Source organism: Hyalella azteca, unplaced genomic scaffold (genome assembly GCF_000764305.2).
Source record: "Hyalella azteca isolate HAZT.00-mixed unplaced genomic scaffold, Hazt_2.0.2 contig2766, whole genome shotgun sequence".
Taxonomy (NCBI): domain Eukaryota; kingdom Metazoa; phylum Arthropoda; class Malacostraca; order Amphipoda; family Hyalellidae; genus Hyalella; species Hyalella azteca.
The window spans coordinates 167214-191369 of NW_025933028.1; the positions used below are offsets into that span (position 1 = coordinate 167214).

A 24156-nucleotide genomic window follows, 5' to 3' on the forward strand; every position below is an offset into this window, starting at 1 on the left:
AACGTGAATGCAATATGAAAAGAACGCGCGATCATATACGAACGCGAGCTCAATACAATTTCAATTGGTACTGGACACTTTTACGTTTTCAAGACTTCATACTCCCCAATATTTCCCATTTCACAATCATCTCATTTGGAAATGAATCAACACGACAGAAACAAGTTTCAGAATACGTCCTGCGAAGCAATTTTCTGAAAAAAAACGGTAATTTCTCATTATATGAATTCGAATACAAAATAGCTTTCAAGAATAAACCAAAAATTTGTGTCACATTTTTGAGTAGCTCGCCAGCCGGAACGAGGTCTTGAGCCAAGAGCAACTTGAAAGTACGTGTTTTATGAGGACATTGATTAGGAAAAATAGAGGCAAATCTCAGTCCATCTTTGTTAGAATTGCGAAGTTCAAAATGCCCGAAAGCTTACCTCGCTACTACAGACTTCAACGTTAACTTATCGGATCCAAATCGTAATATAAAACTCATACCAAAACTAAAGTTTCAAAAGCCCTGAGCGATGGCATAAAATATTATTATTATTAAAATACAAATCTATTATGTAGTAAAGAGAACTTTGCAAGAATAGACTGGTATAATAGTAAGAATTCATGAGTTTGGCTGTAATGAAGCAGTAGCGTGATACTTCAACGTGTAATTCACTCTAATGATACTATGCACATCAAAATGATGGATATTTTATGCAAAAATTATTATAATCAATTTGGTACAGCGATGGTCATGGAATTAATTATAAATCAGTTACTCTACCAAAGAGTGCGCACCGTAGTATGTAAAGTTCTACATCCACGCCTGAGAGCAGAAATGCACGCACACGGTGAAATTAACTTGTGCCTACGCCAGCTTTTACTCCTCCTTATTGTCCCTAAAATTAGATTTCGCATCACTATTTCATCATCGCATCACTATTTATTTCGCGTTACTATTTCAAAATAATCACTATTTCAAAGGCACACGGACTACAGCCGAGCTCTTGGCAGCAGGTCGACAGCAACGAGCGATTGGCATAGATAAATCGAACATGACTTTCTTTCCACACTAAAAACTATCATTGCGATACGATAAAACAATCCTTCGCGGCCGACAACAAAGTTGCTTTGTTCCGCGACACATGATACTTAGGGGCGCCATGGGCCCAACGTGGCAGGCCCATGTGAGGCATTAGGAGAGGGGTGCGTGTGAAGGGAGGCGCTGTGAGGACAGGTGAGGCGCTGTGAGGATCGCCTTAATTAGCAGCTGACTAGTTCACCTTAATTAGCAGCTGATTAGTTCACCTTAATTAGCAGCAGATTAGTTCGCCTTAATTAGCAGCTGATTAGTTCACCTTAATTAGCAGCTGATTAGTTCACCTTAATTAGCAGCTGATTAGTTCACCTTAATTAGCAGCTGATTAGTTCACCTTAATTAGCAGCTGTCCAGACGCAGTGTGCGGGTAGAAGTAGGCGTACACTAGCCAGCCCACGATGCACACTAGCAGGCACACCAGGATGGCCACCGTCACGCCTGTGCCCACCCCGCTGCCGGGCTGCTCTTCTTCACCTCCATCTTATAACAAACAAAAATTGTAGTCATATTCCGAGGGCAATTAAACACATTATTTACCCTTAACCACTCAATTTAAACACTTTATTCACCCTCACTTAATTAACACGATTAACCACTTTTTTGGAGCTGCATTCAAAATAAGTTCAATATTACCCCGATAAAATACTATAGGGTAAAATTTGTGCTCTTCGGATCGACACTCAATTTACAACGTTAACTTTCTATACTAATTTTACATCTGAAATTCCAGAATCTTTACAGGATAAATACCTAGTTTAGAAGAACTCATATTTACTTGGATATAATAGGAGAAGAATACTTCCGATTATTTAAAAATTAATGTTTCAATTTAACATCCGATAAATGAAATTTCAAAGAGCATTGCGACAAAGCAGATAAATATTTTTATTCATGTCAATTGACATGGATCACATGATTAGAAATGTATCCCGTAAGCAACGACTTATACATTCATACAGAAAGAGAAGCAACGACCTTCTCTTTCTGTATGACTGCGACACCCACACACACACACACACGAGCAATACATACAATACATACATTTGTATTTTACGAGATACACTAACATGTTTACTTTATAAAACATGCTAAACACACATGTGTAGGTACTCTACAATATATGATATTCACAGCCATTTACTGTACGAAAAACCCCACAGCGATACTTTAAAAAGCATGTTAGCTAAACAGATGAAGACTTTATAGAGTAATTCTGAAGCACACATTAATGCTATTTAGGACACGCTAATCACCACACAAATTAATCACCTCACATAAGTAATTTCTAGGAAATGTTAATCACAACACATGGATCGCTAATAATAATCATGTTAATAGCAACCCATGGAAAGTTTTAAATACATGCTCCCCGCACATGAATTGTTTCTGTGCCATGTCAATCAAACATGGAGACTCTTCAATGGATGCACAAAATATTTCGAACTTCTTCCAAAGAGAAAAAATCAACAAGTTTGTAAAATGATTTGTTCTACTGTCGTCCTAACGCCGTTTGCAGAATTTAGGATCCAAGATGAGGCACAAAAAAGCATAAATGACATATTCAAGAAATTAAAAAGATCGGCCTTATCAATCTGATTATTCAAAACGACAACTGCTCAAATAAGAATACATAACAATAAAAATCATATAAAAAATAGCACGAATACAAAACATTAACATTAAAAGAAGGTAAAAAAACTCAGCAATTTCTCCAAAAATCAGGACACTTGATGCATTCAAACAAATGAAACAATAAAAAACTTACGGGTATGATTATTGTAATTAGGCAATATTGTTGCTCATTCTAAGGGCCTTTGTAATTTGTGAAGAAAATAGTCATAACTGTTTTAAATAGGGAATAAATAATAAAGTTTATAACAAATAAAATGGAATACAAAAAGGATGCATCCAAACGCCAGAGCATTTGCTCTGAAGTGAGGAGTGGTGTGATTATTTGCTCTGAAGTGAGGAGTGGTGCGAGCATTTGCTCTGAAGTGAGGAGTGGTGCGAGCATTTGCTCTGAAGTGAGAAGTGGTTCAACAAATGATCAAATAACGCACAGTAAAGTGCCCAAGGTAAGGTCACTGAAACGTCTACATTTATAGCGTCATAGCACGACTCGTTTAGAGATAAGAATGTAAGAATTACAAACTGGGGAGAAAATTATGTCTAAAGGACAAATAAATAGCAGTGCTCGGTAACACACTAACACTACATTATAAACTACTTCACAAGGCTCTACTGGCGTGTTGTCAATTTAGCTCACTCGGAGAAGCAGTACTCGCCAGGCAAATGACGTTAAAATAACGTCGATTACGAGTTTAATTTGATAAAACAGCGTATAATCAGCGTTATTTCAACACGAGATGCCTGGTGAGGTAGAAAGACATGCACATAAGGCAACCACACGGTAAGAGACGAGTTTATTTTGTTTATATTGCGTCCAATCAACATTATACAGTCAGATGCTAGGTGAGGTATAGAGGCGAGAACATAAGGCAACCACACGGTAATACCTGTCACCATCTTGGCCTCGAGCTTGTCTGCTGTAGACGCGGCCGTCGCTTTCACGTCTTCATCGGGAGCTGTTAAGTCGTCACGCATGACACAAATGCAACGCGATTATTACGTGTCATTGATGTAATCGTCCCAAATAATTCCATTACAAAATAAATAATGTTATTGAAAAGTTCAAATAAGGCTTTAATTGCCATCAACGACTAAGAGAGCGACGGATTCATGCAATAACTATTTATAACAAGGAAGCCTACAAAATCACTTTCACATCTGCCCAAATTTGATCTGATTGCAAGCGGTTGAGGACTCCAAATCGCTAACAAACTTGAAACTTTTCTAAAATTTCCTACATTGCACTGAATAAAAAGGCGAGTGTCCACATTATACTATGCCATTTATGCAAGTTTTATCAAATTTTGGAGCGTTAACATAGACTAAACCTGAACAGATGACCGTAAATATGTAAGAAACCTCTTTGAAGTCATCACACTGAAAGCAGCTCTAGCCACGGAAAGACAAGTTTAATGGGAAGTCCGAGTCATAGAACTGTGATGAAGCAGATTTCAATGAAAAAATTAATTCACTTAGGACCATATCCTGAAGATACTTCAGTACACAATAAAGATACAGAAGGACTTTAGGTGGCCTAGTAAGTCGAATCTTTTACGTCCCGCTGATATCTTGCATCAGCTAAGATTTTAACACGAAAGAACATAAATGGAAAGAGTATACAGAGACAATTTTGAATATATTTCTGTGACAGTAACATATTCAGATGATAATAAGATTGTTATATTAGATTGCTCCAATTAAAACTCATTCACAAATTTATAGTGATATTCAACAACAATACAAAAAGTCAAACAAAGAGATAGAAAACAAACTAAAAACCTACGGTTTCTTCGCCGTTAAAAACGTCAATTACATTTTCCCTTTTTTCTGTACTGAGCCTAAAATCCTATTGAAAATCGTACCTGCGGCACAAAATTTTAACTGAGACAAAGCAAATATAGCAGAGAAACGGATTCATTAAATGAATTGCTGCCTCGTGTCATTTTCGGCAGTCTACGGTAAATCCTTCTGTTTTATTGACCATTACACCAATGTAATGGTATTGAATTGACTTTCTATAGTACGGTATTGACTCTCACTTGTGGACAAGACTAATAAATATAGTATGACGGCCCGACGGGATACAAATTTCGTGATTTTTTTTGTTTCTGTTTAGATTAGTGACTATAGTTGATGGTTGGCAACATTTATTTTATGACTGAAATATGGAATTTCATTTGAGTGTGATATTTTGTTAGCTCTAGGATATAATTTCTGTATACCTAAGAAATGCGTAGGCATATTTCTATTTCGTGATTGTAGCAAGGAATCTCCTTTGCTGTCATAGTATCTATCGGTAGCGTTGCGTTGCAATCGTCTGCTATAGGCACCACGCGTCGTCTGCTAGCCTCACCACTTTTAAACTTATTACTTTGATATGTTAATTATTACTTGACCTAGGATTTATTCGCTTTAATGTGCGATTATTTTGTCAAACGACTTTGTTTCTATTGTGATGATCGTTATGATTCACAGTTTGTATGTAAATAAATGCTGTCAATCTACGATACCATCGTTATAAAGTAAAGACGGCTACGTCGCCATCTTGCATGAGCAGGCTGGACTAGTGGTAGATGTTCTGTAAGAAGTCGATTGATTATAACTTGTAGTCATGTAGTCAAAAGGGCAAACTCTTTATTACTGCGATTGTATCATGTGATAGTACTTCTCATTGCATTTGATAACGCTTTTACTTAATGTTCAGTTTTCTAGGAGAATTGCTCGACTCGTGCACTCGCGAGTTAGTTATCTTCGAGAGTTATTCTATCATATATCAACTTTCAGTCATCATTATGTGACCAAAGGATTATATTATAATTCTATTTTATTGTAATATACTATATTACCTATTTTCTGCATATAAACGATTTTATTGCTGTTGGACAGTAAAAATCGGGGGGCACCCCGGGTTTTACCCCACTTTTTTCGCGAATTTATATTGGTATCATGCCAACTAAGACTCGTATATTAGGAATCGCTGCAATGGGATGTGCGATTTCAGTTTTTCGCTCATATTTCGGCAACACCTGCTCCAATTTTGTTCAAACTTTTTCCACTGCCTTTTCACATATTTGGTCCAACCTTTTAAGTAGGTTTCGAGCAGAACAAAATTTTTCATTTAAAAAATGATGTGTAAACTAAAAATTTAGTGGATTTTTTTTTTTCAAAAATCGCAGTCTCGAGCCATATCTTTTTTCTGGCGAGTACGTTTTTGATTAAACTTTGTACACCTATGGTCTGATTCATGACGAACATTTTGATGTATGATTTACAAAAAATTCTAATTTCTACGGCATGAAATTTTCGTTTTCGAAATTGATGAAATGTCATCGAAAACAACAGTTTTAATCTATATCTCAGCTTATATGTTTCACGATCATGTTCAAACTTAACATACGTTTACTCACAAGTGATATCTTTATACTGATGTGGGTTTTGTTTTTGGGATATTGATATTTTCAGAAAAAATAATTGTCAACGTTGCGTTTTTTAAGTTTCTTCAAATTCCTAATTTCGACATAACTTCTGAATGAGGCATCGTATCTGATTCGAGTTTTTGCTAACGCTTTACCACATTAAAAGCTACGCGACCATGGGTAGTACACGTTACAGCTCCTCCTAAAGCGGCTGCAATTTGTCGATGAGAATGACATGCTGTGAGTTTCCGCGTTCCGCGAGATCTATCGCTATACGGTTCCGAAAATCGTTCATCGTATTATTCCTGTATACATGGTAATTAGCGTAGACTTCTGATGCATCCTTTGGAGTGTTAATCTATTCTCAGCTCCCATTTTACTCTGAGATAGAACGGTTTAAGCAAAAGTGATTGAGATTTTCTGTACTAGGATCGAATTTTTGATCAGAAATGGTCCTAGTATGGGTAATCTTGTTGCTTAAGAGGAGCGTCTACCCTAAAATTTTGGATTTTTGGCTTTTCCGGTTTTTAGTCTAATCTTAAAGCTGACATTCTGACATCTAACAGTACCAAAACCATCTCTGTACGTTAATTTATGCGTTCACGACATATCGCGAAAGGGTTAGGGGTGGAGGAGTTCTTTAAAAATTTAAGATAGGCCGAAATTACCGGCAGTCCACTTAAATAGCTAGTCTGAATACGCTGTGCTTCAGTTATCCGCATGCAGTCGTACGGGATAGTTCTCGTGCTGTCGTTCGCACCATCCTGGACAGAAATAGAGCTCCAGTATAGTCTAGTCTTGTAACCTTGCACTCTTTGAATGTCTATTTCGAGGCGCGTACGTGCGACTTTGTCGGGCTCTACTGAAAAGTTAACTTATTGTTACTGCAAACCTATCTCCTCCTAGAGTTTTGAAGCTACAACAATGAGACATATATCATCGATTCGCAAATAAAAAATCTACAGAGTTGTGTAGGCGTTTTTCTAATTTCGTTATAGTTTGGATTTCATTAAGTAAAAAGTGGGAAAAAAATCGAAAAATTTCCGAAAAATGGCCCCCACCCACAAAAATTAGAATTTCAAAAAAACGCCTAGAGTTTTGTAGCTATGGTCACTACGCATCGAATGATATGCGTCTCGATGACGTAGCTTGAAAATCCTAGGAGGAGACAGATTTCTACGGTATCCATTTTTTGGCCGTTTTCTAATAATTTCACATTTTCTTTCATTTATTTCGAAAAATTAACATGAACAAAGAGCTTTTCTATTTTACATGAGTGTACCAAGTTTCAGAGTGATCCGTCAGTAAATAGCCGAGATGAATTTTAGGGTTGACGCTCACCTTACATTACGGTATATCTTACTTCATTGTGACTCCGATTACGTCAATATCTTTCAATAAATGTCTCCCGTAACTTGTTTTTTTGCCCTATTTCATATTTTTTCGGGGTTACCTGGTGTTGTGTTCGATGATGTCAATTCAGGTGTATCTCACTCCATTGTGACTCCGATGACGTCAATATTTAGAATGAATTGTTTCATGTAGCTCGTTTTTTTGCCCAATTTTCTAACTTTTTCCGGGTATACGGTGTTGCGTTCAATTTTTAATCATCTTCGGACTCTGTAATCTAGGTGCTTCATTGAATCTGATGAAGCTTCATCCACAACCCGCTGCGGCTCAGTCTTTCGTGCCCAAGCACGAATGACTGAGCCGCCTCTCCCGCGGATGCCGCGGGTTCGTCCGCGGACGCGGTGGGACCCTTCCGGGTCCCTTTCGGGTCACTACCGCTGTCGAATGAGACTTGCCAGGTTAACGACGGCTTAGATTTAGGACGTCAGATTATTTTAATGAATTTAATGACTGAGGACTTCTGCTGCAGCCCAGACATAGCTAATGGAATCTTGGGTTAGGTGAGGAGTGCCAAGTTACGTATTATTTTTTAAAGAAGGGCCATATGGTAATAGAACCTGAGATTGGGTTAAGGACTGCAGGCGTTTTCCTTTTAAGGATGAACGTGCTCTTGGACATAATTGTGTCAACCTCGACAAACTATCTGAGGGGAACTAAGGCTAGGTTAAGTCGACTCCAGGTTGTTTTTATAATGAAAATCTGACCCTCTTACACGCAGTTTTACGTTGGGTCCCTGACGCAAAGTCCCATCTTTTTTATAGACGCTGTTGCATCGTGAGATGTAAAATGATAGGATTATATTATTGGTATTGATGTTAATAAATGGGGGTCTTAGGTACTTCTGGTTAGCCCATTTCTTGTACATTGTAAACGGGGTGTTGAAGTAAGCTCATCTTACTCGAGTTATTTCTCGCGAATGAACCTTGTGTTCTCAGTATGACTGGGTGGGGGTCCAAACATTTCGAATCAAATTCAGATAGCCAGATCTTTGCTTCGAAGACTCTACCGAAGTTCTGGACATATATCGTAGAGATCCACTAGCGAACTAATTACGGCATAGGTGGAGTTCTTGGCAAGTCCTAGCTGTTGGCTGCGTTTCGGGCGGTTAATAATCGTATCATTCGCACCCTTATGTCGTAGAGGCTTATAACCTCTGCGATCGAGTAAATTGTCAGCGGCTTATTGGGGGCTCATACCCCTCGACAGTCGTGCCTTTGGGGCGTAACTGCCATCTCGTTTTTGTGTCTCTCAGCGGTGTATTAGGGGCTTGTACCCCTGATCATTGCATTAGTTGTCAGCATCGTGGTGCAGCTCGTACCTGTACCTTAGCTGCCCGTCACGATAGAATGGTAGTAACGTTTTCAACCGGTGATAATTAGCTTATCTAAGTTGTGGTTATGGCTATCAATAGTAGAAGAGTATCACTGTTTACAATGTCACAAGGTGCGAGCCTCACTTGTGGTGATTGCTTGTGTGCTGGGAGGGGCAGCTTGCACCTCAGATGGGCTGACCACAGCGCGCTGAGGGGAGCACAGCTCGGGGTGCTCTGAGTTGAAGAAATCGCAGCGGCTGAGCAGCCAGTCTTGCCGGTGCCTGTCCATGCCGTCGCTGCAACGGCCCACCTTCTCGCACCACCGGCACTGTCAACAGTCGACAGTTAATACAGTGTCAACACACAACAGTTAATACAGTGTCAACATACAACAGTTAATACAGTGTCAACACACAACAGTTAATAGTGTCAACACACAACAGTTAATACAGTACCAACATACAACAGTTAATACAGTGCCAACACACAGCAGTTAATACAGTGCCAACACACAGCAGTTAATACAGTGCCAACACACAGCAGTTAATACAGTGCCAACACACAGCAGTTAATACAGTGCCAACACACAGCAGTTAATACAGTGCCAACACACAGCAGTTAATACAGTGCCAACACACAGCAGTNCAGCAGTTAGCAGTGTTAACACACAACAGTTAATACAGAGCCAACACACAGCAGTTAGCAGTGTTAACACACAACAGTTAATACAGTGTCAACACACAAGTTAATACAGTGCCAACGCACAGCAGTGAACAGTGTCAACACACAACAGACTCAGGCAGTTCCCTGGCACAATATAAATCTGGTCAGAAGCTCAAGTGTACGGGAGCATTCATTCATCACGATCTTGCTGCGGTGACAAGAACCTGGGCACCAGAAACCTTAACTGCACATCGAGTCACAGGTAATAGCTCCTGCATATAGGTTATTATTGCAGTAAACACAAGACTAGAGAATGCTTTACAATGTTCATGGATATTTAACCTGAAATGTTGAGTTTTGAGTTACGCAGGAGTAGCAATCGTGGAAGGAGACACAGGTTGGCAAAGCCTTGAACACAATTGCAGTCCAGTTTGAAATTTTTTCAGGCTTCTTCATGTCTATTTTGTGGTACTCGTAGATAGTTTTGCGGCGCACATCTGTAAATAAATAAATATATAAGATTTGTAAATAAATGAAAATATAAGCTTTGATGATACTTTGAAGATGCTAAGAAAACCCAAGAGATCACCTACAAAAGAATTCAAGAAAGAGCTTTCACAGTATGATTTGGAAACCTATCACCTAGAAAGGGATCACATTATCATTAATATATCTTCTTATTGATTAGGATACGATATTCTAAAGTAGCATTGGATTTGTCATTGGACTTGTTGCACAGGCAATTTTCTGTCAAAAAAAGCCAACTTGGCGCTGCAACGACACGTACAGAAGATGGTCTTGTGCACGATGTATGCGTCCGAGAGGCCGACTTTGACGGGATGTTGGTCGTCGGCAATTTGGTCCACAGGAATCGGAACGTCCTTGTACGAAAAAACAATGTCGCCGCTTGCATGGATTGTAACCTGCAACCCAAGTGATTACCGTTAGTGGTGAAACTAAAAAAAAGTGATGGTAGGTTAGCCGGAATCTTAGTGAAGATACAGCGCAATTCATGTTATCTGTACACTGAATAAAATCACCGAGGTAATTTTGGTGAACCTGATGAAAATTTTAATGGAAAAAAACAACTTGCTTACCTGGAAAGTGAAGGAACCTCCATCCAGTCTCTCTTTGAGCTTCACGTTCTCCCACTGCACCGTCAGCGCCGTCTCTGTCACGACATTCATGTGAAGTTAAGTAAAAAGAACTAAAAGTAAAAGCACTGAGCACTGAAATTACCTCGACTTCAGAGCCATCACAGCAATGACTGTGCTAATAATTGTTTTCGTTGAGCAAGATATATCATTTTACAGGACTTCGGGCACAAGGTAGACAGGTGCCATCTTACTACCAACACAAATGTATGTTTATTACCATTCATAACGTGCCTGACTAGGTGCATCACAACAAAGATGTTTATCTTCATGCATTACATATCAGTGAACGATGCGCACTAGGTTTACACATAGTAAACCTAGGTTACACAACTAGGTTACACTTAGTAGTAAATTAACACGTAGGTTTGTGTTCATTACCGTTCTTAACGTATTTGACTTTGCTGTCATCAGACGCGGAGGTATCAAAGTTAGCCATGAGGGGAGCGATGTACTGCGTGGCGGCGAGCCACGTATGCACCAAGTCCCCCGTGTACAAGAATCCTCCCGTCGCTATTGTGATGTTGTTCAGAACGTGGCCGTAGAAGGGGAATGAGAACGGCAGCATCAATGTCTGTAAAAGCACGTGCAAGAAACGGAGAATTAGTTACTACGTTATTATTTGCTAAGCGATAGGAAATGGCAACTCGGTATCCACACAAGGCAAGGAAAGTTCAATAGATTCAGCTGAGTGCCGAGTTTGAGTTAGGCTGTTTGCTGCTGGACAAGTAATGTCTCCAAATAATCTACGAGCTAATAAGGAATAAATTCAAAATTATTCCTTACACAAAACCGAGTTAAATGTGAACAATAAGCGTACTCCAGTTAATGAATAATATGGAATAAAGTAAATATTTTAGTTGCTCGTTCAGCTGCGTGGTTCCCTCACTACGGTTCATTTCTGGCTCATTTGAAATTGAATAAGATTCATGCATATGAAATATTTCTAAAACATACTCGCACTTTACACTAATTACTTTATTAAATTTCAGCTACCTATTCATAAAACTCTTTTCAAAGATACCGAGATATAACCTGATATAACCTGATGTGGGCAAATTACGATTTTCTTAAAAAGTACAGAGCGAAGTTGTATAGAATTATGAGCAATGAAATGAACAAAACATTTTTAATGCTTGGTTCATTAAATGAAAGAACCAATTTTAATGCTTGGTTTAGTAGAATAAAACAGAAGTATTAGTGAGAATACACACGTACAAAGGCTTGTCGATGAGCACTGGAGAGCAGGTCGCTCTCAGACGCATTCTCCAGTTTCTCCAAGTTGACCCAGAGGTGATCCTTCACTTCCTGGCCAGAGAAGGCGAATGAGTTGTAGTATCTGCAAGAACAAGACAATCAGTATAAGAGTAATTCACAAACCTCCATTCAAACCATTCATGTCATACTAATTACCAAGCATTCTAAGGCTGTGAGATAAGACTTTTGGTGAATAAGGGTTATTCAATTTAAATTCAACCCGAGAATTTGTTCGTTTACAAGCATAACAGTTAGCATTTCCAAACGACGGTTGAAACTGAAATTCAAGTGAAGATTCTAAGAGGCCCATGTTATGAACTTCCAATCCTTGCCTGTGATGGTCAGGGGCTGCAGTGTTGTTGGTGACATAGCCGTCCATGAGTAACGGAGTGTCATCATCTTTAGCCAAATCATCGGTGAGATTCAGCGCCGGGGCACTTGAGGAGGCCTGAATCAACATTACAGTATGCATTATACAACTATCATCAATGATTAAAATTTCCATTAGATTTCAACCCTGGAACCTTCACAAGCAGAAGCAACTGATCCATGGATTAGTTCATTTTAAACTTAGAGTGCACTTTTTTAATTTTGAATGCAAGTAATAAAGTTTTGAGATGCCTCTTTTATACTAAATTAACATATAAATTACTGATCACCTGAATATAATTTACGACTCAGTTGTTATCCATTGCTTTTTGGTGGAAATTTCAACCTAATTTGGCGTTAGTGGCTGTGGCTGTAGTTATTTACCTCTCTAACCCAAGTAAGTGGGACCTAAATTTTTTTCATTGCTTCACAAAGCCAAAGAAATTTTTTATACTTAATTACTCCAGAGACCATTGATAAAAACATGTAATATTGCTTTGACATAAACAGTTTAAGGCACAGAAAATAAATGATGCCACAAAATAGAGAAGGCAATATAGAAGAAGCGGCAAAATGAAAATTTTACAGCATGCTATCAACTAAAGAAATTAACAAATTAAAAAAAAGTATAAGAAATATTTAGCAGCAAAACACTTAAAGCAAGCAATTACATACCTAGATCCATTAACTTGAAAGCAGCCAAGTACATAACTCAATTGTTTTGAATCACAAATAGGTAAATTCACAGGAATAAAAAGGTAAAGCATAAGCAGAAATTGCATACATCAAAACAGACAAAACTTGAGAATTAAAATTTCTGAACAATAATCATAGGGCAAGATCTGAGTTCAACAATTACTATATCATGATAGGCAGCCACAGATGAACTAACTCATAGTGAGGAGATGAGCCTCAAAAATAAAATTCTCATGAATTCAATCTCCAGCAGTGATACGTAGATTCAAAAGCATGCAACATAACTAAAATGTAAGCACAATCATCTAAATTCAAACAAAATAATTGACTAAATAAATCAATTAAGATATCTTCATATCATGAGTAGTACACAATATAAATTCCTCGTTACTGCAATAAATTAAAATGATGAAGTAGTAGCCAAGGTAAGATGTGCAACACTAGTTTCTTGAGAAATCCCCAGGCACGCACCCCACTGACAACAGCGGCAGCTGCAGACGTTTGAGCAGAAACAGGAGTGCTGGCCACAGCAGATGTCACTGATCCAACAGTTGGACTAGGAACAACTGAAGCATCTGCAGTCAAGTTAGCTGACTGGTCATCATCAGGTTTGATGGGAGGTTTTTCACCAGGTTTACCAAGAGGTTTCTTCTCACCCTTCCCATATTTGTCATACTTGGATGGCTTGGTGACTTCAGAATATGGCAGCTTGGTATCAGGAAACTTATCTACAACTTCCTTTTTAGGAAAAATAGTTGTCTCCTGCAAAGAAGTCAGTAGAAATTTAGGAAAACTAACTTGATATTTAAAATCAGGAGATCCAGCAGTGTCCAGATGTGACAGGAGCTACAAGGCAACTGTATAAACAAGTACAACAATTTACTTACCGGTAGCAATTTACAGGATCACCAGAGGCCCATTTGAACAATAAGAATGTTGCCAATTAATTTCATTTAAGACCATCATGTATGTTTCTAAATCATTGTAGTCATAATAGCAGTAAATATGCAAAGCACAAACACAAAGCCTGACATCACAAAAACAACATCAAATGTAACATCATTTTAATTTTTAATCTCAGACACCAAGGGCAGAGGAAATAATAAAAATTTTAAGGCAGCAGAACAAATGCCCATCAACACAGAATGAAGCATTATATATAAATATATGTTTATATAATCACTCCTACCAAGCCCCAGTAAAACATATAAGATAACCACGCTAATTGAGCAGATGCCTTGAGAAAAGTTTAATACCATACCTCATAATATTTAACATGAATACATGGCATTAAATGAAATAATCTTCATTTTCAAAAGCCATGACCGAAACTAAGATTTAATAGCAATTTCGTAGTAGGATCTTAAAATGAAAATAAAATTGTTCAAAGTACAGCATAGCCCATTATTGGATCAATGTAAAAAATGGTTATGTAAAGATTGCATAAGTGCTTAAAACAAAAAAGTTAATGATCTATGAACATTTCTGTTTTTTAAAGATTGAATCTAGTTTGTCATTGTCTTAGGATGTACAATAGTCTTGGGATGTAATCAGAAAAACTTGATGTAAAAGATCGAAGGTATTTTTAAATGATCAAAAGAAATATCAGGCATAAAAATATAAAACTTTCTACAATATTAATAAAAATTTCAATACCTACCTTATCCAAAGTTGGATCTGTGCTTGAATCAGCAGCTGCATTGTTGCTGGAGGCAACATCACGCTGTTTACGGATGTTCAGGGATACTTGGGAAGATAATAAGGATGCTCCAGGAAATGAATACTTGAAGTAATCTGTAATTCAAGAAAATATCAACACCCATAGTGGTTCATTGTAGCAAATAATTATATTTCTTGTATTGAGAACAAAAGAAAGTGTACCTAAATGGAATAAATTACACATAAAAATAATACATACCGTAATATTGATGGCATTACTTCAAGTTTGTAGGCAACTTTTTCTTGTTATGACATGCTTTTCATGGGAAGCTTGGATATACATTGTGTCTCAAAGTGTATATATACATGACTACTAGAGTACCAGATAGTATATTTGTGTATATTATATTTGTGTATATTTATCTACACTGGAAATTTAATTTAGTTGTGGGTTGTCGATGGTCATCCACCTAAATTAATATCACTAAAATCTTTTGGCTCCAAAGTGATATATTTTAAATGAATTTGAAATCTCAAAACTTTATTTTAAGCTCTTTGTGACAATTAGATAGGGAATAAATTACTTTCCTAGCATGAAACTTGCAGCTAAAAAGAAGAGGGTAGGATCAGCTGAGGCCCAGACAGTAGATATATTCCACACTTGTATCCAAGATGCAATGGACAAGTCGGTTATTTTGATGTTCTATTGTGATCTGCATTCCATTGTTGTCTACTGAACTTACCAATAAAAAAAAACACACTAAATATGTTTCAATGCATGTTTGAGATTGAATGTAGTTGTAGGAAGACCCATATTCATTACTCAGCAAGGAAGCAGGAGTTTCCTGCTAAGGGGTCTTTACAAACTCCCTCCCATGTCCTGCAGTACAATTTGATTGAGTATATATGAACCCCTGGACTTGATATATAATGACTTTAGCTGACTAATCTTATTTTAGTGCAGCAAGATTACTTCAATATTTATGAAGTGCACCCTAAGGCTTATTACATTTCTAATTGATGAATGACTTTTCCAGACAGAGAAAGCAGGTAAATTAATGAATGAACAAGCAACAGAAATGCATAGTCAACTCCCATTGTTAGGGTCTGCATTTAGGCAAATGAATGATTTTATTAAGTGTTTTCATTTAATTCTCTCTTTTTTGTCCCCAGTGTTTGAATGTTAGATTGATTCAGATCAGTGGAATAATAAAGGAATAATAAAACCAGTTAAAAATCGACTAGTTCAGCATTAGTGTTTTGCCAAGTCACCTTCTTCGCGGGTTGTTATTGACTGAGGCAGATTTGCTCTTCTGACCTAGTGCCTTTTTCTGACTAACCTACTGCACCAAATGAACCTGCTTTCTGGTTATGAGGCTATCAAGACTGACCTGTTGCTGAACTGCTGTTAATGCTATTCTTGGTTCTTAATTCACAAGGGCTTAGGAGAGCGTAGATTCAAAAACTTATCCTAAATCTGATGATATGACACAAAGCCTAATTAGCTATCTTGTGAACATTTAAATAGGTAAATCAAGGCAACACTCTTGCCATGCATCTCAGTCCTAAATTTAAATTATTGAATGTTATAAGTAAATATTTGTTTATATTGTCAATCTTCCCTTTAAATTGTTCTAGAGTTTAGTAGTAGGTAGTTCAATGTGTATTTATGCGTTTCAAGTGTATGTATATGTTTCAAGTGTTTTGTTGGATAGGTTTTATGTGTTCTTGTTCCTGCACTTTTGCAGAGCAGCCAATGTGGAGCATATTCTGGGCCAATTTGGGGCGCATTCTGGCTTCCGGGCAAGTCTGGGACCAGTTTGAGACGAGTGTTGGACTTGGCCCAATTTGGAGCAAGTTCTGGACAAGTGACAGGCAAGCTTTGGGCTGACTGAGACACATTGCTGATTAGTCTTGGGCTGCTCTTGAGCTACTCGAGCTGACACCAGAGGCCAGCATGGATGCCCCTTTAAGTACTGTCCAGCAACTCATGTCAGAGCTGCCCAAACGTGCCAGTTGTGTCTACCCCACTGCTACTCACAAGTAAGACCACCGCCGTCTTGTTTCTTTGGCACAGACGCCACTTGATGGACCAGGCCTGCCCCAGAGCCCGTTTTGAGCTCTTTATTCCTTGGTTTCATTATTCTTGACTTGATTTATGCTACTGATCATTATTCAGGCCCAGTTTAGTTTATTTACCATGTATCATTATTTATTCTTTGCTGCTCAAACCAGTTTGGGCTGCTGGCTATTTATGTTCTCATGCAAAGTTCACCTCATCACTCATAGCCCTGGTCTGTCTCATTACTAACCAACTAATTTTCCACCTTTCACCTACATGTACCATTGAGTTTATTTAATACGTGTTTGATGGTTCTTCCTCCGTTTGTTTCCCTGAGTTCGTTTTGCTTGGCTTTGCCTTCACGTGCTGGTATGGTACTATACCGGCCAAACCGTTGACCTTCAGAGGGGCTGACCCCCAACACCATACCTAAGTTTTGCTTATTATTTGTATCTGCTGTCAGGATTGGATACTGAAATCTTGCAGCTCCAAAGTGACTAATTTTCAATACATTTGGAATCCCATGATTTGTCCAAAAACTTGTGTAAAGAATTATATAGAAGGTATCTTGTCTAAAAGAAATCTCTTGGTTCCAAAAATAGTGGGAAAATTCTAGTTGCAGCTGTAGGTACGCGTTTTCCACACAAGTCTGCTGTTGCCTTACCTACTTTAGTAAATTTTAATTGTTTCCTTGCTGCTGAAAATATTTAAAACGTGCAAAATAAACAAATGAATAACTAAAGTGGTGGTATATATATCTTGCTACACTTAAAATAGATTAATCAGCAATAGTCACTAGATATCGAGTAAAATAGTACAGGTCTACTCAATCAAATTGCACTTCAGGAATTGGGAGGGTTTGTAAGTATCCCTTAGAAGGTACCATAAAATGGGGTTACTTTGACTGGCGGGGTAACTTTGACCACTTTTCGTTTTTTCAACAAAAACCCCCAAAACTCACAAACGATTTGACATAGAAAAATTTTGTCAATGGCCATCAAAGGCCTAATACTGAGGCTACATAACACAATAGAAAGATTCAAAAAGTTTGCATATCTAATAGGTTAAAAAATTAATAATGTGACCCACAAAAAAGAGCTATTATTCAAAGCCTGTCGGAGTACCCCCTCCAATTTTTTTAGTTTTTGGTAAAATAACTCCAGGTTTTGATGCATTGTAGTAGAACTCTTCTAATTACATATGCAAATGACAAATTTTAGGAAAGTGTCATAGTTTGCACATGGGGGAACTTTGACCACCTAATGGCAGCCGTGATGGGGTAACATTGACCGGCTTGGAAATTGAGTTAAAATTACCATAGGTACCTATATAACCTATTTTATGTTTGATACACCCATTAATGTTTTTTTCTTTATGTTTCAGACTCTACAGTGTCTTATATATGGTCATTTAAACTTAATTTCCAAACCGGTCAATGTTACCCCATCACGGCTGCCTTTAGGTGGTCACATTTCGCCCATTGGGTGGCAGCGCCCCCCATTTGCAAACTATGACACTTTCCTAAAATTTGTCTTTTGCATATGTAACTAGAAGAGTTCTACTACAATGCACCACAACCTGGAGTTATTTGGAGTTATTTTACCAAAAAATAAAATTGATTTTACCACCCGGTCAAAGAAACCCCAAGAGCTGGGGTAACAAAGACCATCCCTTTTTTTTAAATTACATCAAAACTATGAGAGGCAGGAGCCAGCAATTTATGGCGAGTGAAGCTAGAGTATAGACCTGTATTTTGCAGGTTTCAATTTAAGTTTAACTTATCTAGTAAAAAATGGCATCATTTAAAAAAAAAAAGTGGTCAAAGTTACCCCATTTTACGGTAACTCCCGTTCACTTAGAGGTAATAAAAATGGGTCTCCCAACAACATTATCATTTATTAAATTAGTCTCATATTCAAAAAGTGGCATTAATGGTGGCTGCTGTCATTTAATTATTCCTAAGCAATAGAAAATTCATGGTGACATTTTGAGGTAAAAATAAAAGAACTTGGTGTTTTAGAATATTAGAAAAACCCAAGTTGGTCATGATCTAGGGATGGCACATGCCCATAACCTGGCAAGGGATACATCTGACTTATGAGACGCAACTAGAGCTTTCCACCATTTTTGGAGCCACAAGATTGCTGCTAGATAAATTACCTCCTATCTAATTGCTAACGTAGTGCACAGTTGGGCAGCAAGATTCAAAATGTACAAAAAATATTACTCAGTACTCACTGCAGTGAGTGACAGAGAGCACAATTTCTCATTGCCAAAAACTTGAGGTCACAGATGGATGGACAGACGGACATGGCAAGCACAATAGTGCATTTTTTCCATAAATGAGAAAATGCGCTAAAAATCATAGCTTTGGAGCTGCAAGATTTCATTCATAAGCAGGAAAATTCCAATGCTGCCATAACCTGGTATGGAATATTTCTACTTTTAGAGCCTTCACTTTAGCTCTCTTGCCATGTTAGAGCCAATATTTTCTAACTAGATGAATTATATCCATTACATTATCAATGATATCAACTTACATCATTAACATCTTTAATGATATCCACCATGTCATGACACTTACATTGTTGGCCTTCATATTAAACTATCAGTTTGTTAGCAAAACTAAGCCAAAAATTTCTAGCACAATGAGATAAGCTCTTTATTTATGTGGTAACCAAACCCTACAAATTGTAATTCAGACCTGTAACAAAATTTTATTAACAAGCCTTGTCTACAGTCAATGCCAATAAAGACACCACCTCACTAAAGTCGCCATGCTACAGGGAAAAAGAAATATTTCTTAAAAGGCACCCAGTATGAACATTTCGTTTTAGGAAAATACTAGAACATTCATTATTTCTAAAAGAAAGTATATATAATGCATTTCTGACAATTTGTAAAAAGTTTTGAGAGTCCAAATCAACATGACGAAAATTTATTAAGCAAAACCAAATTTTTCCTTCAGCTGTATGAACTGCATTTGGGCAACACTCTATTGCTAGGAAAATGTTTTCCTTTGAACCTTGGGTCATACCTAAGTGAAATGCAGTAAAATGAAGATCATTTTGCTTGTACTCCTGATTTTACTGATACAGAAATTTATTTTATACTCTATTATAAACATACCTGGTGACTTATGTGTTAATAATTTTGGGAGAAATGGCAAAGTTTGTATTGGATATTTGCTTTAAGAGGCAGGATTTAAAGATAAATATTTACTCCTTTTTAATACCTACAATCAATAATTCATAATTGTGTCTAAGTTAGGTCTTAAATGATGTAAGAAGCCTTCACCACCCATATTCACTCTCAGATAATTAGCAATTAGACTTTTAAACCTTGTAAAATGACTTCAAATGTTGAGCATGATGCTCCTGCAATGATTAGAGTTGCATAAACAGAAATTCAAGCATAAGGCAGCTGCTCTGCATGCATTTTGAATAGACAAGACCCTAGTTGTCTTTCTACTAAATAAGCTTAAAGAGGCAAACTACCCAGTTAAATCTCTTATAATAATACTTAATGATAGAAAATACTCAAAAAATAAATAATACTAGAGTATTTATGATAATAATACTAATGATTATATTACTCAAAAAGATAAAACCTATTTTGTATGATATTACTATATATTATGTGTTATGTAATTACAATATATGCATTTGTTCAAGTATGTATCTTAATATAATTATTTTGCAAATGAGCAAAGTCAAGATTATGGAGGCAGGAAGACATGGATAGGGCTCTTGCCACCTGCAGAGATGAGAAAAAATTAAAAAATTTTTAATTAAGCTCATTTCAAACTGTGTCGTATTCCGATACAGCTCACACAGGGCGTCGAAATTCCAACACAGGGCATCGGAATTATGAATTAGTAAGAGTTTTAAGCGCTGTCAGAATTAGTCTACCTCTAACAATATGCCAAATTTAGTCACACACACTGTCAGAATTCAGGGATTTTGTAGATTTGAATTCTAAAGGCTATTAAATAAATATGGCAACAGTTTGTGACATTTCATTGTTGCTGGCGCATAGTGTGGTGTTTTGAGAATGACGTAAAGCAATCGGAACTCAAGTTGCGCATATGGTTATCATTTTATAGCCATTCATTTCTTGGTACGTCCTTAATGTGTCGGAATATGGTGCGTTTACCCTATTGATGGTAATTCCAACAAAGAAAAGAAAATGATCAAATTTTGTTCATATTAAAATGAATTAGGGCCTACCATCATATTTATTTCTTAAAAATAGTAGTTTGAAAATTTGCTGTTTCATTTCCTATTTTCCCTGCCTTAAATTCAGGATCTTTCTAACTCAAATTAAAACTTTTGAGGAGTCATGACTCATGAGTAAAAATCCTACAATGATCAACCTTAAATATTTCAAATTTGGAACTTTAATTCTTATATAATAATATAAACCTTGCATATACAAATCAATTATAGATATTAAGATATATATATTTTTCACAAAGCAATACTGCTATAGTCTGATGATAGGCCTAATATAGTTTGTCTGATATTTCTATGGTAAGAACCTTTAGAACCACAACCATTTTCTGCCAAATTAACATGAATCCTCTGTAATCCATGAATCATGAATGATTATATTATTTATATAGATATACTCAGTTATACTGCTCAAAAAACGATAACATAACTGAATAGCAATGATATGTCCTTTACCGCCCCCTTCCTCCAGGCTAAAAGTTTAACAACGAAACTAATCTCATCCCGCAAAAAGTTATCAAGCTAACATCAGACAAGAATTCATGACTCTGGCTGGGTCACTCTGCAATGAATTGAGATAGGCAAATCGGTTTTTCACGTCAGATATCAATTACAATAAATTCTAATAAAAAACGAATGAGTACCTAATAAAAAGTATTTTTACTTACCTGGAGACTCATTATTAGAAGAAAATACGAAGTCTACACATAAGATAAAAGCGAATAAACAGAATACGGTTAGCTTCGCCATGTTGACACCAACAGAAATGACGTCATATCTCGTTACCATGAAGTTCTTGACTACTCTGTGCGAGAGTATTTAAATAGCTTCAGTGCCAGACTCTGGTGGTGTAAATTATTATTGTATAAATCTCATCTAGAAAGTATTGGATAATTTCACTTATAAAAGTTATAAAACGAGAAAATGAACGATGCTTGATGCAAACAAATAATTATTTTTCGAATGATATAGTAAAGTGGATCGGAACTCTGCTTCTAAATCTCCATGAAGTGTATACAAAGCGAAATAATACATCAAATTTCTGTTTGAAAAAACAAAAACAATTATGATATGATTTTGATGTGGTTACAAATTTTGGTTGTTTGCGAATACAGGTTTATGAAAATGTGATTCAAAATACTTCAAATTTTGAATAACAGATGGCGCAGTCTTTCTTCATGCAATACGCAATCTGTTAAAGTCTACCAAAAATTGGGCATTGGTGTTGTTCCTGAATGTGCTGCCAACAGCTGGACCCGAAACGAGTCCAATCTTAGAAAGTCAGTGCGCTGAATAAGTGTAAACATGAATCAGACAGACGATTGAAAGCTGCTAGAGTTGTAAAACGGGAGAAATTCAACACAAAATAAGTCGCTTCTATCAAGCTAAGATTTGGGGGAATAATATGGGTTAAACCACATTTATTGACGTGGAAAATTTGTTGCATCGTTCCCACTTCTCTGATTTTGAACTTATTAGTGTGAAAGCACTTCGTCTAACTTAACTGTACATAAAACTCAACTCTTGTGTTTTTCATGTTCTCTTCAAACTACTAATCAAACTTATCACAGGTATGTGGATTGAACTTTATTATTAAAATGAGGTACATTATATAGTTTGAGCCTTTAACTTTAAGGGGAGCGTCTGCCCCAAAATCGAAAATTTTGACTTTTTCAGTTTTTATAGGTACTCATCTAGTCATCTTAAAGCTTAGGTATATTCTGATGCATCTAACGGTACGGTCGGTACCAAAACCATCTCTGTACATTGATTTATGCGTTTACGACAGCGCGCAAAAGGGTTAGGGGTGGTGGACAGGTGGAGTTCTTCAACATTGAATATAGGCCAAAATTACCGGTACCGGTAGCACACTTAAATAGCTAGTCTGAACACGCTGTGCTCAAGTTATCTGTCTGCAGTCATATGGGATGGTTCTCATGCCGTTGTTCACACCATCCTTGACAGAAATTGAGCTCAAATATTGTCTAGTCTTGTAACCTTGCACCCTTCACCCCATAGTGGCAAAGCAGGGAGTTTTTTAGACACTCCCTCAAGTTCATTTTTGAGTCCTATAAGTAAACCAGTAAAGTATCCTGGATACCAGCTTCATCATACATAAGAAATTGGTTTAAATCTTGGGTAAATGAGGAAATTAAAAATGAACTGATTCTAAAAAATCTCTGGTTTGTCACTATGCTTCACCCTTGAATGTCTTTTTCGAGGCACGTGCGACTTTGTCGGGCCCTACTGAAAAGTTAACTTATTGTCACTGCAAACCTATCTCCTCCTAGAGTTTTAAAGCTATATCAATAAGATATATACCGTTCGATTTGCAAATGAAATATCTACAACTGGAGGGAGGCTTTTTTCCAATTTTGTTATAGTTCAGATTTTATTTTGCAAAAAGGGGGGCGGGCGGGGGTGGAATTGGAAAATTTCGAAGCATTTTGGAAATAATACCCCCACATTCACAAAAATGAGAAATTCAAAAAACCCTTTCCTCCAGTTGTAGATATGATCTTTACTCATTGATTCGCCATCAAATGATCTGTGTCTCAATGTTGTAGCTTGAAAATCCTAGGAGGAGATAGATTTCTACAGTACCCTCTTTTTGGCCATTTTCTAGGAATTTCATGTTTTCTTTCATTTTTTTGAGAAATTCACAGGAGCAAAAGAAAAAAAACAGAATTCCGTGTTACATACGTGGACCAAATTTTGAATCGATCCGTCTGTTGATATCCCAGATCTTTTTTGGGGCAGATGCTCCCCTTAAACTTGTAATTTATGCAGCATATGTATAACTATAACTAGGCTAGGCTAAATTATTTAACTAAATATAACACTAATTGTCTAATGCCACTCAAATTGCCACTAGTCTACTATACCTATGTCACTCAGTCACTGGCTTTCAATACTACAGGCCTGCATGGAATATATCTCCATTCATAGTTCTGGCTCATAGCCTATGTAATGGTTATATGGTAACAAGCTTGGATCCTTGGAAAACATCTAGCTACCTTTAGGGCTGCAACTAGAACTTTCCCACCATTTCCTGAACCACAAGATTTCTGTCAGATGAATTACCTCCTACATAATTGTTAACAAAAGTGCACAATTGGGCTGCGAGATTCCATTTGTATTAAAAATTTGTAATGTTTTAGCCGCAAGATTCCAGAAACAAGTAGACAAATTCCAGTCCTGTATAATAATGGTATG

General features: G+C 37.0%; 2 protein-coding genes across 2 annotated transcripts in view; one reads left to right on the top strand and one right to left on the bottom strand.

The window, feature by feature from the left end:
* Nucleotides 1-1406: 1406 nt before the first annotated feature.
* Nucleotides 1407-21711, bottom strand: LOC108667469 (plexin domain-containing protein 2). The gene is made up of 12 exons (XM_018154492.2): nucleotides 21609-21711; nucleotides 14648-14781; nucleotides 13459-13749; nucleotides 12255-12370; nucleotides 11884-12004; nucleotides 11047-11239; nucleotides 10609-10682; nucleotides 10299-10434; nucleotides 9854-10008; nucleotides 8993-9176; nucleotides 3598-3666; nucleotides 1407-1561 (listed from the first exon to the last, which is right to left on the bottom strand). Exons 1-12 carry the CDS (start codon nucleotides 21688-21690, stop codon nucleotides 1407-1409), a joined length of 1710 nt encoding a protein of 569 aa, XP_018009981.1. The 5' UTR covers nucleotides 21691-21711.
* A 463-nt stretch (nucleotides 21712-22174) lies between these two features.
* Nucleotides 22175-24156, top strand: part of LOC108667473 (phosphatidylinositol 4-kinase beta) — a 63654-nt gene continuing 61672 nt past the window's right edge. The window contains exon 1 of the mRNA XM_018154498.2: nucleotides 22175-22511. The gene's annotated coding sequence lies outside the window, so the exon portion shown is untranslated. The remainder of the gene's footprint in view (nucleotides 22512-24156) is intronic.

Bases quoted from the DNA above. Each gene is read 5' to 3' on its own strand.
- LOC108667469 (XM_018154492.2), bottom strand. From the start codon at position 21,690: ATGGCGAAGCTAACCGTATTCTGTTTATTCGCTTTTATCTTATGTGTA. The intron at 3,667-8,992 runs GTGAGGCTCGCA...ACGACTTAACAG, and splicing joins CACACAAGCAATCACCACAA to CTCCCGATGAAGACGTGAAA. The intron at 1,562-3,597 runs GTATTACCGTGT...GTTTGTTATAAG, and splicing joins CGAGGCCAAGATGGTGACAG to ATGGAGGTGAAGAAGAGCAG.